The sequence below is a fragment of the Trachemys scripta genome, chromosome 9 (genome assembly GCF_013100865.1).
Source record: "Trachemys scripta elegans isolate TJP31775 chromosome 9, CAS_Tse_1.0, whole genome shotgun sequence".
Lineage (NCBI taxonomy): Eukaryota > Metazoa > Chordata > Testudines > Emydidae > Trachemys > Trachemys scripta.
In genome coordinates, this window is record NC_048306.1 from 56,924,634 (window position 1) to 56,941,769 (window position 17,136).

A 17,136-nucleotide genomic window follows, 5' to 3' on the forward strand; every position below is an offset into this window, starting at 1 on the left:
AACCTTTCCTGTTCGTATCTGGGTTTTGAAGATTAAAGACCTTTTAATCCGTTGATTTATGAGCAAATATATACAAATCTAAAATGGCTGATAAGGAAAAATGGTCAAACTGTATACTGCTAGGAAACAATAGCAAAAGAAATTTCTGTTTTCAGCTAAAACAGCGTGTCACTTTTTTCCTTTACAGGGCTACTTCCAATTAAAAGCCAATCCTGGGGCTTGGGTTTTGAGACTCAGAAAGGGGAGGTCTGAGGACATCTATAGAATCTACAGGTGAGGCTATATGATATCTTTTTGTTTTTGTTCTTGTGAACATTTTGAACTGGACACACATAATATTGGTATCTATAGATCTAACAGTTCCTTTACAAATAGCAACTAATTGTTAAATGAAAATTGAATGCCCTGCCAGACACGCATTTCATTCCATGAAATTAAATCAAATAAATCCCCTTTGTGATTCATAGATTCATAGATTATAGGACTGGAAGGGACCTCGAGAGGTCATCGAGTCCAGTCCCCTGCCCGCATGGCAGGACCAAATACTGTCTAGACCATCCCTGATAGACATTTATCTAACCTACTCTTAAATATCTCCAGAGACGGAGATTCCACAACCTCCCTACGCAATTTGTTCCAGTGTTTAACCACCCTGACAGTTAGGAACTTTTTCCTAATGTCCAACCTAGACCTCCCTTGCTGCAGTTTAAACCCATTGTTTCTGGTTCTATCCTTAGAGGCTAAGGTGAACAAGTTCTCTCCCTCCTCCTTATGACACCCTATTAGATACCTGAAAACTGCTATCATGTCCCCTCTCAGTCTTCTCTTTTCCAAACTAAACAAACCCAGTTCTTTCAGCCTTCCTTCATAGGTCATGTTCTCAAGACCTTTAATCATTCTTGTTGCTCTTCTTTGGACCCTTTCCAATTTCTCCACATCTTTTTTAAAATGCGGCGCCCAGAACTGGACACAATACTCCAGCTGAGGCCTAACCAGAGCAGAGTAGAGCGGAAGAATGACTTCTCGTGTCTTGCTCACAACACACCTGTTAATGCATCCCAGAATCATGTTTGCTTTTTTTGCAACAGCATCACACTGTTGACTCATATTTAGCTTGTGGTCCACTATAACCCCTAGATCCCTTTCTGCCGTACTCCTTCCTAGACAGTCTTTTCCCATTCTGTATGTGTGAAATTGATTTTTCCTTCCTAAGTGGAGCACTTTGCATTTGTCTTTGTTAAACTTCATCCTGTTTACCTCAGCCCATTTCTCCAATTTGTCCAGATCATTTTGAATTATGACCCTGTCCTCCAAAGTAGTTGCAATCCCTCCCAGTTTGGTATCATCCGCAAACTTAATAAGCGTACTTTCTATGCCAATATCTAAGTCGTTGATGAAGATATTGAACAGAGCCGGTCCCAAAACAGACCCCTGCGGAACCCCACTCGTTACGCCTTTCCAGCAGGATTGGGAACCATTAATAACAACTCTCTGAGTACGGTTATCGAGCCAGTTATGCACCCACCTTATAGTAGCCCCATCTAATTTGTATTTGCCTAGTTTATCGATAAGAATATCATGCGAGACCGTATCAAATGCCTTACTAAAGTCTAGGTATACCACATCCACCGCTTCACCCTTATCCACAAGGCTCGTTATCCTATCAAAGAAAGCTATCAGATTGGTTTGACATGATTTGTTCTTCACAAATCCATGCTGGCTGTTCCCTATCACCTTACCACCTTCCAAGTGTTTGCAGATGATTTCCTTAATTACTTGCTCCATTATCTTCCCTGGCACAGAAGTTAAACTAACTGGTCTGTAGTTACCTGGGTTGTTTTTATTTCCCTTTTTATAGATGGGCACTATATTTGCCCTTTTCCAGTCTTCTGGAATCTCTCCCGTCTCCCATGACTTTCCAAAGATAATAGCTAGAGGCTCAGATACCTCCTCTATTAGCTCCTTGAGTATTCTAGGATGCATTTCATCAGGCCCGGGTGACTTGCAGGCATCTAACTTTTCTAAGTGATTTTTAACTTGTTCTTTTTTTATTTTATCCGCTAAACCTACCCCCTTCCCATTAGCATTCACTATGTTAGGCATTCCTTCAGACTTCTCGGTGAAGACCGAAACAAAGAAGTCATTAAGCATCTCTGCCATTTCCAAGTTTCCTGTTACTGTTTCTCCCTCTTCACTAAGCAGTGGGCCTACCCTGTCTTTGGTCTTCCTCTTGCTTCTAATGTATTGATAAAAAGTCTTCTTGTTTCCTTTTATTCCCATAGCTAGTTTGAGCTCATTTTGTGCCTTTGCCTTTCTAATCTTGCCCCTGCATTCCTGTGTTGTTTGCCTATATTCATCCTTTGTAATCTGTCCTAGTTTCCATTTTTTATATGACTCCTTTTTATTTTTTAGATCGTGCAAGATCTCGTGGTTAAGCCAAGGTGGTCTTTTGCCACATTTTCTATCTTTCCTAACCAGCGGAATAGCTTGCTTTTGGGCCCTTAATAGCGTCCCTTTGAAAAACTGCCAACTCTCCTCAGTTGTTTTTCCCCTCAGTCTTGATTCCCATGGGACCTTACCCATCAGCTCTCTGAGCTTCCCAAAATCTGCCTTCCTGAAATCCATTGTCTCTATTTTGCTGTTCTCCCTTCTACCCTTCCTTAGAATTGCAAACTCTATGATTTCATGATCACTTTCACCCAGGCTGCCTTCTACTTTCACATTCTCAACGAGTTCCTCCCTATTTGTTAAAATCAAGTCTAGAACAGCTTCCCCCCTAGTAGCTTTTTCAACCTTCTGAAATAAAAAGTTGTCTCCAATGCAGTCCAAGAATTTGTTGGATAGTCTGTGCCCCGCTGTGTTATTTTCCCAACATATATCCGGATAGTTGAAGTCCCCCATCACCACCAAATCTTGGGCTTTGGATGATTTTGTTAGTTGCTTGAAAAAAGCCTCATCCACCTCTTCCACCTGGTTAGGTGGCCTGTAGTAGACTCCTAGCATGACATCTCCCTTGTTTTTTGCCCCTTTAAGCCTAACCCAGAGACTCTCGACACTTCCGTCTCCTATGTCCATCTCTACCTCAGTCCAAGTGTGTACATTTTTAATATATAAGGCAACACCTCCTCCCTTTTTCCCCTGTCTATCCTTCCTGAGCAAGCTGTACCCATCCACACCAACATTCCAATCATGTGTATTATCCCACCAAGTTTCAGTGATGCCAACAATGTCATAGTTGTATTTATTTATTAGCACTTCCAGTTCTTCCTGCTTATTCCCCATACTTCTCGCATTTGTATATAGGCATCTAAGATACTGGTTTGATCTTTCCTCCCAGTTTTGTCCTGACTCTCCTTTCTCTCTGCCAATATAGCCCACACTCCCTCTCGTTTCCGACCCATCTCCCCGGTCTCCATGTTCCCCACTTACCTGTGGGCTTTGCTCACCTGTCCCCGTCGAACCTAGTTTAAAGCCCTCCTCACTAGGTTAGCCAGTCTGTGTCCGAATAGGGTCTTTCCTCTCCTCGAAAGGTGAACGCCATCTCTGCCTAGCAGTCCTTCCTCGAATAGCATCCCGTGGTCTAGGAAGCCATCTTGTATGAGTATGTTCACTTTTGTATTTATTGGATAGGTTTGTATGTTTTATGGTGTTAAGGTTTAGTCAGGGAGGGAACAAGGCTGTTATGAAGAAGATCTTTATGAAAAGTGCTCATGAAGAAGAAATAGGAAACACAATGGCCCTTGTTCTGTGATGATGGTTACAAAACTAATTTTTTTTTAAATTATTTTTAGCCATGATGGTACAGATTCTCCACCTGACGCCAGTGAAGTTACTGTTGTTCTCAACAACTTCAAGAGCAAAATTATTAAAGTGAAGGTGAGTTTGAAAACTATACTGCAAGAGCTCCTCTTGAAGTAGGGTGGTTGGTTTGAGGGCTTGGACAATGGCAGTGAACAAGGTTGTTGTTTTTTTAAGAACTAATCATCCCTCCTATAAACTTACACCAGAGGCAGTGTGTGCAAAATAAAGCAGAAGCCTCAAGATACTTAGATTATGCATGCACTTTTTGGGGAAAGGGCTGGCACTGTACTGTTACTAAGCTATTTATAACAATATGTAGATCTTATACGGCCTGATCCAAAGCCTATTGAAATCAATGGGAGAAACTCACTGAAGTAAATAGGACTCCCCCCATTGATTTCAATGGGCTGTGAATCTGGTCTGTAACAATGCATTTCATCTGTAGACCTTAAAGCACTGTACAAAGAAGTATAAGTATCATTATCCCAGTTTTACAGAGGGGAAACAGAGGCACAAACAGAGAGGTGAAGTGATTGTGTAAATTGAGGGGCAGGTCAATGGCAGAGTTTAGATTAAAATCCAGGTCTCCAGACAGCCAGTCTATAGCCTCTCTCTTGGAACATATTATCTATTTGATGTTTGTATTGTTGGTATGAAGGTCCCTCTCAAGTCTTATGCCAAGAGTACATTGGGGGCGCAATCTCATTCATGGGGTCCATTTATCCTATCTCCTGGGTTATAAATTGTAATAATAAATGGTTTAATTATTTATAAAACACTGTTCACTTCCAGCACACAGTAGAATAATATTAATATACAAGAGCACAATATCAATTATATAAGAAAAGTGAGTTGAATTATAAAATTGAAAAGGAAGCAATCATGTGAATGTAAATTGGAAGAGAATTTTATCAATGAGGTGCTAAGTTTGGAAGAGTATCTGTGTGGTGCTAGCAGTATTATAGTAGCACTTAATAAAAAAGGGCTTAAGTATATTTAGTGTGTCGTGCATGTAATTAGTGATTATATGTGCAGAATGAGGGATTTGACATATGGTTGCTCTAATTTGCATGCAAATTAGCAACACAATTGTGCTCAGTTTTTACAGGCTCAACTGAGTGCAAAATCTTAAAAATATATCCCTTAATCATGTTTAATATGCTTCCTCCTCCACGCCTAGTAATGATTATATAACAAATAAATAGCCAGCCAGCCAGTAGTGTAACTACCATTATGGATATGTTTTTGCCCACTGGCTATCCTATACATTATTAAAGACCTGTGCTTATCTACCTTCTATCATCAGCTCTGTGGTTATCTGATACCCTCTCTCCCTCAGAGGGCACACAGCAGATGGAAGTGTAGCTACAAAATGAAACCGGATTAATCCACTGGTGGTGATGGTTGCAGCACAACCTTCTCCTCTCTTCCTCCCAGAATTTCTATTTTGCATTTCTGTTTGGCACTGGTTTTTGGATGTGGCCTTCTTGCCTATTAAATCTACTGTGATTAAGCTGCTTAGCTCTGGTGCTGCACTCCTAATGTCTTAGCTGACTCCTTTTGGCCAATATAGAGAGTAGTGTTAATTTTTTCCTCCAGTTTCCATCATCGAAGATGAGGACAAAAATGCATTTTGATAAGTTTTAGCCTTCTAAAGTCAAAGGTCTTTAGGCCTCTGGAACTAGTTTGGATTTTGTGTTAAAATTCACTAGTGAAAACTGAGTTATTGTCCCTTCTGATAAGTATCTTAATGTGGCTTAAGTTGTGTGTAGATGGACATTACAGGTTATGTTGGGGTTACGTTCCGCAGTCAGTGCGTAAAGTGAAAATCGCGTATAGTCAAAAATACATTGAATGTAATGGCGGGCGGAATCGCCCTCACTACAGGTACAGTATTAAAATTGTTATTTTTCTCTTTTGTTTTTTGTTTTTGCCGACCGCGTAAAGCTGAAATCGCGCATGTTAAATGCGCGTAAGATGCGACAGACCTGTATTCAAATTGATAAACAAAAACATGGAGTGCTGATGACTGCTCAGTATCATGTAGCTATTTTCTCAGCTATTAATAAAATTTGTTGGCTAATGCAGTGTTATACATTTGCAGGTTCAGAAGAAACTAGACATGATGAATGAAGATTTACTAAGTGATGGAACCAGTGAGAATGAGTCTGGATTTTGGGAGTCTCTTAAGTGGTAAAAACAGTTCTCTTTTCACTAAAATCATGCAAGTGTCTAGAAACTGAAATATTGTCTGGTATCTTAATGATGGACATAAAATACCAAAATCTATAGCCATCCTGTTATAAATGGTACTGGGTTTGAGGGTTTAATTTTTAAAACTACGCTATCAGTAATTCCTGAGAGTCCACTTTATTCAGCTGTGCAGAACAAGATGGGCATTGCTTTGTAACTATGTTCTCCTTCTCCCTTCTATGAAAGGTTAGTGTGTTCCTTTCTTGGTGCCCTGGATCATTGTACATTTTGTAAAGGCCCCACATCACAGGCAGCCCCCTTAGGGCTGAAGAGGTTTCATTAACAGGACTCTTTTCAGAGCTCATCAATAATATAAATCAGCTGACACCAGGTCACGCCTTCCCTCCCAAGTCTGAGCACATTGTTTCTGCAGCACACTCGACCCCTGCCGGACTGGGAAGTGAGAGATTTGGCCTGGGGGAAAAGCCCAGTTTTCTACATGACATTGTAAACTGGTATAAGTATTCTAATGAGGACTATATTTTTCCTGATTTTAGGGGATTTACAGGTGGGCAGAAGAATGACGAAGTGAAACAGGATAAAGATGACGTGATTAATATATTCTCTGTGGCTTCAGGACACCTGTATGAAAGATTCCTCCGGTTAGTATAGAGTCTGTAATTTTTGTTTCTCAGTTGGTAGATGTACTGCTATTGCTATCTACTTAAAGTAGTTGGAAGCTACAAATCTCCTTTTAAATAATAATCTGACAATTTATGTTACATAAATTACCTTGCGTCTGATGAAGTGGGTATTCACCCACGAAAGCTTATGCTCCAATACGTCTGTTAGTCTATAAGGTTCCACGGGACTCTTTGTCATTTTTTACAGATCCAGACTAACACGGCTATCCCTCTGATATGTTACATATGAATAGTTTGGTGCAGAGTTGTTAAACACTGGCTATTTCACTTGGCATAGGTCTTACTTAATGTTAAGGGTAATACTGAAAAAAGTGAAATCCAGTGGTAAAACTCCCATTAGATTCAAAGCAATTGGAAATTTTAGTGAATTTATAAACGTTTCTGTTTATGAAGTTTACAAGAAGTGAACTGTTAAGGCAAGCTTTGTTTAGTAGTTGTCACTGAGATGCAATATCATTGTAGGTTTCCCACTGCTACAAACCTATATTCATAGAACAAACCTTAAGGCAAAGATAAAAAGTTGATTTTAAAAGTACAAGATATTTATTCTATAACTTTTATTTGTATTCTTACTGTAGTAGATCTGCCGACTCACCGGCACGGCACCTCCTGCTGATCATCCGGGAATTAACTCTCTCAGCTCTGGAGTGCCCTCTATGGGCCGGTGTCTTGCTCTCTGTTACCAACCCCTCTGCAGTCCCTTTATCTCCCCGACGTGTAGGCCCCACGTCCCTCCCGGACGACAGTGCTCCTTATCTTGGGGTGCTGCCCCTCACCAAGGGAACTCCACTCCCCTGAGCCCACCTCACCTTAGTGACCCACTGCCAGTCCTCATCTAGCCCCTTTACTCAGGGGCAAACTGTAGTCTGCAACGCCAATCATCGTTGGTTAGGGGGTTGGACCTGCTGCCTTTCCCTGCAGCCCCAGTACCTCCTTAGGCCTTCCTGTCAGGCCTCAGCCTGGGAGGTCACCAGGCCTGGGCTCTCCAGCTTAGCCTGCCCCTTCCCCAGCATTGCTCTGTTGAAGGTACCCTTTGCTCCCAAGCAGCTTGGTCCTTCCCCCTCCAAGGCTGGAGTGAGACTGCCTGCCTCCTAGCTCACAGCCCTCTTTATACCAGCTCTACTGGGCCTGTATTGCCTGCTACCTGTCTGCCCCTGATTGGCTCCTTGGGACAGCCCTTTCCCATAGCTAAAATAGATTTAAGCCGTTTATCTAATAGATAATAGGGCAATTGATCACTGTCCTAATATTTGATTTACTGTATATTGGATTAAAGAACGACCCACTTTGTATATTCATGCATAAGTTATTCAGTATTTTAAAAAATTTATTTTGTACTTAGGTATTTAAGCTGATTTTAATAGGCTGCAGCTGTATATTTTCTTTTTGGTGCATAAAGGTCAGTAATCTGGCACAAACTGCATTCACTAGAATAATGTAGGAAAATAGCCATCTGTAATCTAACCATTACACTGAGAGCTTTCTGCAGAGCTGGGCTGTACGGACTTTGGCTTAGCGATAACGCTAGTGGCCTTTACAACTGGGGGAGTTTTTCCTGTTGATTAAATGTACAAAAACGTTGTTATTTTTTGCTTTTAACAGTATAATGATGTTATCTGTGCTGAAACACACTACGACTCCAGTGAAATTCTGGTTCTTGAAGAACTATTTGTCACCTACATTCAAGGTTTGTTACTAAATCTTTTACTGGGGCACAGATAAAAGTGAAAATCTTTTCTAAGGGTTATTACATTTGTCATCTTCTCACCTCATTTTTTTACATATCTGTTCTTTGAACAGGTAGATGAGTCTCATACTAATCAACATGAAAAGCTATGTATAATCTATCGATATCTCTTTATTTTGACACACAAGAAGTATAGTTGCAGTCTTCTGATTAAGAAGGTTTTGTAAGTGAAGATCAGTTTGACAGTGGGTTAACTTTGTAAGGGGGTATATAAGGAGGGAGTTGCACACAGTAGCAAATTGGAGTAAGAGAATTCTTCATATCTTTGTTTAGATTCCTTTGCTTTTATTAAGTTTGAACTGCTTTTCCCTGTGGTTTGCATGGCAATGTTCATGATAAATAAAGGTGTGGCTGTTAAATAGAGGCTTCTTTTTAAATTGCATGAGGAAGCTGTGTGTGACCTGGGGGGGGGGGGGGGGGGGTGGGGCGTGGGGTAAGGACAGAGCTGAAAGAGACAAAGACCAGAGATAGGCAAAGCTAATGATAGGAGGCATGGAAAAAGTTCCATATGAAGAAACACTAAAAATATTAGGACCTTTAATTTTTGAGAGGAGAATAGGTGGTATGAAAGACGTCTATAAAATTAACAGGGCTATAGAGGAGGCCAGTTGTGCACACATACTAAACCAAGAACAAGGGGAATCAGAAGGCAGCAAATAAAAAACTAATGTGTGGAAATACTTTTTTACATAACACAATTAACCTGTGGCAACCTGTGGCAACGATTTATAGAGACAGAGTGCTTAGTAGGATTCAAAAAAGGATTACACATGTATATGAATAAGATGGGGTATATACGTATATGACACATCAAACCTGATACTTCAGGAGATCAGACAACCTTAAATGCCGAGGAAAAAACACCCTCCTTGGACATGTTAATGCATGACTGTCTACTAACGCGGTTTTATGCTTTCCTCTGATTTATCTGACATTGGCTACTGTCAGACACATAACACTGGCCTTGGTGGGCCATGGGTCTGATCTGGTTTGGCAGTTCATTCTAAATGAAGAGTCTGTTTATACAAAGAGAAATCAACTAAGGACTAGATTCTGTGACCTTACAGTCTGTGCTGCCTCTTGTCCCTCCTTGTTCCAGTGGGGAAATAATGTGCTACCTTTGGCCAGCAGTAGATTATTTCCCACTCAGTGCCGACTCCACATCATGGATTTGTTGGACAAGTAACAATCTTGGTTTAACCAGAATCTTTTCCCTAAATTAGGATTATTTTAGTATCATTAAGACTTCTGGTTACCTTTTCTTTTCTAATACACATTTTCAGGGGGTGCATTGTGACATCTTGGGAGCAATACAAAGCCACAGTCAGTCAGCGAAATCGTTTATTGGACTTTAATGGTATTAAAAAGTAGGCATGAATTTGTGCCATAATATTGTTTGAGTATTGGATTTATGTTAAAATATGGCAGTCCCTGAAGTACTTTATTGCAATTATCAAATGAGTTAGAGGGGGATAGCAGGGGAAAAGTTCTTAGGTTCTCTAGTCCCAGTTCTCTGCTGATACAAGATTATTCTCTAATGTACACTTACTAGAATTTTTTCAGGGCTTATATTAATTGTTCAAGAGTTGGGGCTTCTCCCACTTCACTTGGTGAAACTTGCACAGCCAAATGGATCTCGTTGTTGGGAATCTTTTCCTGATGTTTATCTTACCTTTTTCCCTTTTAGGTTTATTCCAGTATTTCATATTAAACTCAAGTAATCTCTTCCTGTAAGTCAAACCTTTCACCCCTGAATCAGTGTCATAACTGTAGGGATTGAAGGGATCCCAAGATGTTTAGATGGATTTCAAAGACTACATTCTGACAGTTACATTTCTGATGTGTGACTGTCACACAAAGTTGGGACCACTTTATGCGGTCAGTTTGTTTGCAGTTACATTTACATTTGCTTAGAACAAAAAACCTATTTAGAAAAAAAAAATTGTGCTTTACCCAAAGGCTGCAAAGTGTCTTGGGCCTTTTCTTCTTTTTTTAAAATTGCCTTTCTACCTGGTTTTGCTATAATGGGACAAACCCAGAAATGCCGTAGAGACAAATAATTTTTCCCTCCCCAGGAGTTCATTCCATACATGGCAGAGAAATACAATTTCCAGTATGAGCTTGTCCAATACAAATGGCCCCGATGGCTTCACCAGCAAACAGAGAAACAGCGCATTATCTGGGGTTACAAGATCCTTTTTCTGGATGTGCTGTTCCCACTGGTGGTTGATAAATTCCTGTTTGTGGATGCTGATCAGGTAAGCTACCTGATAGCTTTGGGGTTATTGGCAGGAATTACGAGGTCAGCGTACATGTAGTAAATGGAGTTAAATAAAAAACACCTATGTTAAAAGAACATTATGAAGGTTGCAAAGTAAAGCACTCAAAAGTTAGAAAATGTGGATATAACAAATAGGATTTGTGCTGTCCTCTTCTATCAGCAAGATAAGCAGCCATCACAGCACCCCAGGGCCTACCTTTGTCAAGAGACAAGGTGGGCGAAGTAATACCTTTTATTGGACTTCTGTTGGTGGAAGGGACAAGCTTTCTCATGTCTGGAGAAGGTAACCAGAGTGGCCAAACTAGATACAAGGTGGAACAGATTAAGCATAAGAAGTTTGCATCACTTAAAACTAAGTGGGCAATTAATGCCTCTGCAGTTGTAGGAAAATGGAGCGTTAATAGGCTGCAGAGTGTGGTACAAATTGTTGTAATAAGCCACAAAACCAGTGTCTTTTTTAAGTCAATGTTTTTTTTAGCAAACTTATGATTTTAAATTCCCAGACTCATCTGTTGAAAATGTTGTACAGGTTTCCTTTGAGGATGAGGACTGAGAGGTCAGATATAGAGTGATGGCTCTGGGTATGTGTACACTGCAATTCGACACCTGCAGCTGGCCTGTGCCAGCTGACTCGGGCTTGTGCTTAAGGGGCTGTTTAATTGCGGTGTAGATGTTTGGGCTCACGCTGGAGCCCGCATACTAGATCCATCCCATCTCTCTGGGTCTGACAGCCCAGGCTCCAGCCTGCGCCGGAGTCAGCTGGCATGGGCCAGACACAGGTTTTTAATTGCAGTGTAGACATATCCTAAGTTAAGTTATTTGTAGGTACCATGACCTAGATACCAGATTCTCCTTTAATAGCTTTAACTCTAATAACAGTCTGTTTTGGATTCTTTATATCTCTGTTACTTGAAGAATGATAATGAGTATTATCCTATTCTGATTTGCTTGGGGCAGGGACTTTATCTTGGTCCACTAGTACAATATAGAATGCATCAATAATAAGTAACCTTTCTCTAAATGCTTATTCAACTTCAGCTGTGGAGTCCTAACCCACACCTCAAAAATAACCCCCTATGCTAGCTTTCTGAAATGGCTGTGTCCATGCTAAATAAAATACATTTCCATTTCTCTTTGCTAGATTGTGCGCACAGACCTCAAAGAGTTAAGAGACTTCAATTTGGAAGGTGCACCATATGGCTATACTCCATTCTGTGAAAGCCGTAGAGAGATGGATGGATACAGGTTCTGGAAGTCAGGATACTGGGCAAGTCACTTGGCTGGAAGAAAATATCACATCAGGTACTGAAGAATTCAGTTTTACCAGATAGATTGTTTGGATAAAAAAAAAAAACTTGTGGAAAACGTGAAACAACATTGCCATTGTTGCTGGTAAACTTTGGTTGAAGTGCATGTGTATGCAATGAAATCTGTGTATGCAATGAAATCTGTGTTTGGAGGGTTTGCTCAATGCTTTCTTTTTCTGGGCTCCATCATGTAAACTTGGGCAGCATCTGAATTTCCACTTGACATATTAAGCTAGAGAATTTGCTGTAGCTTTTACAGATTAACTGAACTGATGATAGTTGCCAGTAGATATATCTGGGTTAAATTTTGAAGGTAATGAAAAAATGGATAATGAGACAGCAATACTAAGATATTGTTTCTGAAGAATCTTTGAATTTATCCATCACAACCTATTTTGTCTGGGAAGGTCCAAGATTATATTGTTTTTGAATTTTATAAATGGATACATCAGTCAGGCTTCATGTTATTAACAACTGTGTTATTTGTGTTTAGTGCTCTATATGTTGTGGATCTGAAAAAGTTTAGGAAGATAGCTGCTGGAGACCGGCTAAGAGGACAATATCAAGGTCTGAGTCAAGATCCTAACAGTCTTTCCAATCTTGATCAGGTATGTGTACTTTGATTTTTAATTTTTGCTGTTAGATGGTAGCTTTCAGATACTTAAGACTCTCTTGTCTTTAATTCCTATCAAGGTCATATACCTTTTCTTCTTAAGGCAGCTCTGTTTAAAGTTTGCACTGTAATCTGATGCTTAATTCAGAGTTGACATTTGCTTGCTTTATTTCTTCATTGCCTAACACATGGTAGTTTTAAGCCAATGTTGTTCTGAAGCCTTGAACCAATCCCACGCCTTTACTTGGCTTCATCAGACAGTGACAACTTTCAGCAGCAATAATGAGTGTTACTATTAGGCTGCAGCATATACAGTACATTGGATTCTGAGTTCTATAGAAGCTAGACGTGAGGTGAGTTCAAGGCAGAATACTATTTTAGCTTTACATGCGTTTTTCTTCTGGTCAGTTGTATTTAATCGTTAACATTATTTTCATTGACTATTAGCTTTCAATATTTGGTAGAGATGTTACTAAGGTTTCAAAAAAATGATACCACGCCTCATATGAAATGGCATTATGGAAGAGTCCCCAAGAGGAACACTGTAGTCATTCTGTACTGAGTGCTTTACTTCTTCAGAGACTCTGTTGATTCTTAAAACTTTGGTTTCCCACTGAAGTCCTCCATTATAAAAAAACCAAACAGTCAATCACGCAATTCAAGTTTCCTCACTGCCTTGCAGGTGGCTCTCAGTACAAGTTTAAGACACATCTCTGGGTCTAACAATTAAATCTCAGTGTCTGTTTGCTCCTTGGCTTCTCAGTTGATACAGTCAACAAGACAATACCACCTGTTATGGAGTCTTGTTTGGTATGGACATCTTTTCCTTAGGAAGTGTCCTAAGACCACCAATTCAGTTAATATTTTATAAGATAATGAAAAGTTTTTAGATCATAATGTGTGTACTACTAGCATTGACCAGATTGGAATTAGGGTTGTGGAGGTGAAAGTCTTTCTAACCCATTACCAATTTCTTGAGCAGTCCAGTCTGCCCTTGGTTTTCCTAGTTATTGGCCAAAGAAAGCTTTATGTATCTTCAAATACTCATCTTTATTTATAATGTGCGATGTGCTAAACTCTGTGTATGTTAGTGCATTGACTTTATGCATCTGAGCTTTATACAATACAGTAACTCCTCACTTAAAGTCGTCCCTGTTAACAACGTTATGTTGCTGATCAATTAGAGAACATGCTCGTTCAAAGTTGCACAATGATCCCTTATAACGTTGTTTGGCAGCTGCCTGCTTTGTCCACTGCTTGCAGAAAGAGCAGCCCATTGCAGCTAGCTGGCAGGGGATTGGGACCAGGGTGGACTGGCAGCCCTCCCATCAGCTCCCCGCTTCCCTAAGTTCCCTGTGTGGCAGTTCACCTAGTGATTACACTGGCCCTGACAGTATCCCCAGCCCAGGTGACGTGACAGCCAGTGGTGGATTTAGAGTTAGTGGGGCCCCCCAGCCCTGTGCTCAGCTTCAGTTTTGGGTCTCCTTCTTGGGACCCAGCCAAGAAAAAGAACATTCTCTCTTATCTCCCCCTGCCCACATTTTTCATTTTTTTTTCTTCATCCTCCTCCTATAAGTAATAGCAAGTAAATGAAAATAAAATGAGGTACCTTGATTGTTCTTGTAGTCTAACTTATTTTTCCACAGACCACTTGAAAATCACGGAGGGTCTCGACAGACCACTTAATGATCTTTCCAAATATTGTAAAAAAAAATGTTCAGGTGCGGGGTCTGGCCAGGAGCTAGGGTGAAGGAGGGGGCTCAGGGTTGGGGCGTGGAGCGCTTACCTGGGGCAGCTCCTGTTTGGTTCTCAGGATAGGGGTGGGAATGTGAGGGGGTGCAGGTTTCAGGGTAGAGGCTGGGGGGGCGTGAGGGGTAGATGCAGGAGTCAGGGCCAGGGACTGGGGAGGTGTGGGGGGTGCAGGAGTCAGGACAGGGGTCTGGATGTGTGTGAGAGGGTGCGGGGAGCTGGGTGTGTGTGGGGGGGTGCAGGAGTCAGGGCAGGGGGCTGTGGGTGTGGGCTGTGGTTGTGGTACCAAGTAGGAATCTCTTGTTAATCTCTCTCAAGAAAATGGCCATTTGAGCTAGTCTAGAGCGACAATGAGCATTTGATAGCTGGATTCATATCCCGTTATCAAATGGAGTTAAAACCTCACATATGCTGACTTCACAAATAATAAGTGAACTGAAATTTAATTTTGAATTCTGAATTCTAAAATTGGTAACTGTTTGTTTGTTGAAACAGTCTGGGGTTCTGGTTTTCTCCAGAGAATCTAACTTTTATAGATTTTGTTTAGGTAACATTATCATTCATCTTTCACTCACTAGAAAACCCCTGTTTTTCCGCTTGGGTGTAAAATACATTTTGCTCTACAGGTTAGGATTTCTCAGAGGGTATTTCTTGGGAGTTCTAAAGGTAAATGATTTTTTCCTCTCACTGTTGTAGATACCGCTAATAAATTTTGTCCTTCAAACAGGATTTGCCCAACAACATGATCCATCAGGTGCCCATTAAATCACTACCCCAGGAGTGGCTTTGGTGTGAAACATGGTGTGATGATTCTTCAAAGAAGAGAGCAAAAACTATTGATCTGGTAAGGCCATTATGGCTCATAAGTAGATTTAAATCGGTTTATACATTAGCGCATTGTTGTGAAACAGAGCTATTAGCATTACCCTTTGGTAACTGACCAAAAAGTAGAAAGCACTTGGGCTGACATATTCACCTTTCACCAAAATGTATTGGTTGCATCCCTGAGTCACACACAGCAGGGAGAGGGGCCTTTCCCCAGTTGAACTGAGTACGTGCCCTCTCTCTTCCCACCTTATTTCCATAGACCTGTTAGGCCAGGCTAAATTTAACCTGAGGATTGCAGGCGGGGGGGGAATCAAAGTTTTCCTTCTCCTAGGTAGGCTGCCCTCCCAGACTGAAGAGTTCCACCTCCCCTGAGCTGTCTGGTTATTTTTAAAAGGTGCCAGATACCCACCTGTCAAGGCTCATTCCCCACTCTGGCACTTCGAATACAGAAGGTGGGGGCCCACAAGGATTTTTAAAAATTAATACTTGCCCCTCCAGGCTTGTATTACTCCCAAGGTAAACGCTGCCACCACCCAAATGCAAAACCCCTTTTTGAAACCAGAAAGGCACACTTGGGAATTCCTTCCTGTGGGGTACCCTCAAGCCCTTTCACCTCTCCCTCCAAGGAAGAGCTGAGGGAAAAAAAACCAAAGGAAATCAGCTGTTGCCATCAGCTAATTTAACAACATATGCACAAACCTCTTAGGACACCAAAAATCCAATCCTGTTCTTAAAACAGGTCAATTTTATTAAAACAAAAAAGAAAGAAAATACATCTGGAACTTAGGCTTTTGCTAGATTGTAAAAGAGCAATTCCAAAAATTAAGCACCCAAAATAGCTTTCTTGGGGGTTCACTTAAAGGTTACAAGCAAACAAAAGCATCTGGGTTAGCACAGAGGAGTCCACTAGCCATAAGAAAGAAACAGAAAGAAACCTAATCGCATCTTTCTAAACATTCCTGATCTACTCTCACGTTTGGGGATTCCAAATAAGTAGTTCTGTATATGATCTATGATCATACCTGGCTTAAAGCTTCTCATAGCATAATTGCTCCCTGTTCCCCTCTTTCCTGGAGAGCCACAACACACAGACAAAGGGAAGTTTTTTCCCAGTTTTAAAAAGTTCTAGCCCTCCCATTGGTTCTTTTGGTCAGGTGCCCACTCCCTTTCCTTTTATCTGTGGGCTTGTTAACCCTTTACAGGTAAGGCAAGTAGAGAACAGCCACTAAAAGGGACTTTATAGCTAACTGGCTGGCTGGGTGTCCATAAAGGGGAGCTACCTCCCTCCTCCCTTTCATTTATCACACCATCTTTCGATAAAATCACCTCTGCCACATGAAGGCAAGTGATGGGAAGTTTGACTGCGGGAGACTAACAGACACTGGCTATTTCTAGACATTTTATAGATGTTGGGAGCTCATCCTTGGCCATAACAACCTTTTAGGGCGGTCCTATGGGTATCTGAGCACTAAAAAGAGTTACACAAAGGACAGATTTTGAAATGAAACCATTAGGATGGAAGTCAGTCTGTGATGTGACTGACAAAATCCAGGAAGCGCTACTTCAGACACAGGCAGAAGATTAATGAAGCTATGGTGGGAGAGGCCAGTAAGAAAGAAACCCCAAGGAAAGCTGAAGAAGTAAAGGATTGCATTATAGAGGGCAAACAGGTAGATTATAATGCTGTCTTGAACAGGCGAAGATGGCAGATAGCATGCATGACCAACTGACCCCAGAAGATGGAGATAATAGCACTTCCCTACCTCCCAGGAGTGTTGTGTCAGGCTGTCAAATACTATGGTGATGAGGGCCATATATGTACCTTACATAGATTCTCCATGTCTTACTAACTAGCAGTTTTGTTTTTTTGCATTTTGCAAACGTTGATTTTCCCCTTCCTCCTGTATTGATTT

General features: G+C 41.0%; 1 protein-coding gene across 4 annotated transcripts in view; it reads left to right on the forward strand.

Moving 5' to 3' along the window:
* UGGT1 (UDP-glucose glycoprotein glucosyltransferase 1) overlaps positions 1 to 17,136 on the forward strand; it is a 93,878-nt gene that overhangs the window by 70,752 nt on the left and 5,990 nt on the right. For all 4 annotated transcript variants that reach the window (XM_034781979.1, XM_034781977.1, XM_034781980.1 and 1 more), the window contains 9 exons: positions 188 to 273; positions 3,792 to 3,876; positions 5,906 to 5,994; positions 6,552 to 6,656; positions 8,301 to 8,385; positions 10,521 to 10,703; positions 11,868 to 12,028; positions 12,527 to 12,641; positions 15,123 to 15,239. In XM_034781979.1, coding sequence (XP_034637870.1) covers positions 188 to 273; positions 3,792 to 3,876; positions 5,906 to 5,994; positions 6,552 to 6,656; positions 8,301 to 8,385; positions 10,521 to 10,703; positions 11,868 to 12,028; positions 12,527 to 12,641; positions 15,123 to 15,239 — 1,026 coding nt within the window. The remainder of the gene's footprint in view (positions 1 to 187; positions 274 to 3,791; positions 3,877 to 5,905; positions 5,995 to 6,551; positions 6,657 to 8,300; positions 8,386 to 10,520; positions 10,704 to 11,867; positions 12,029 to 12,526; positions 12,642 to 15,122; positions 15,240 to 17,136) is intronic.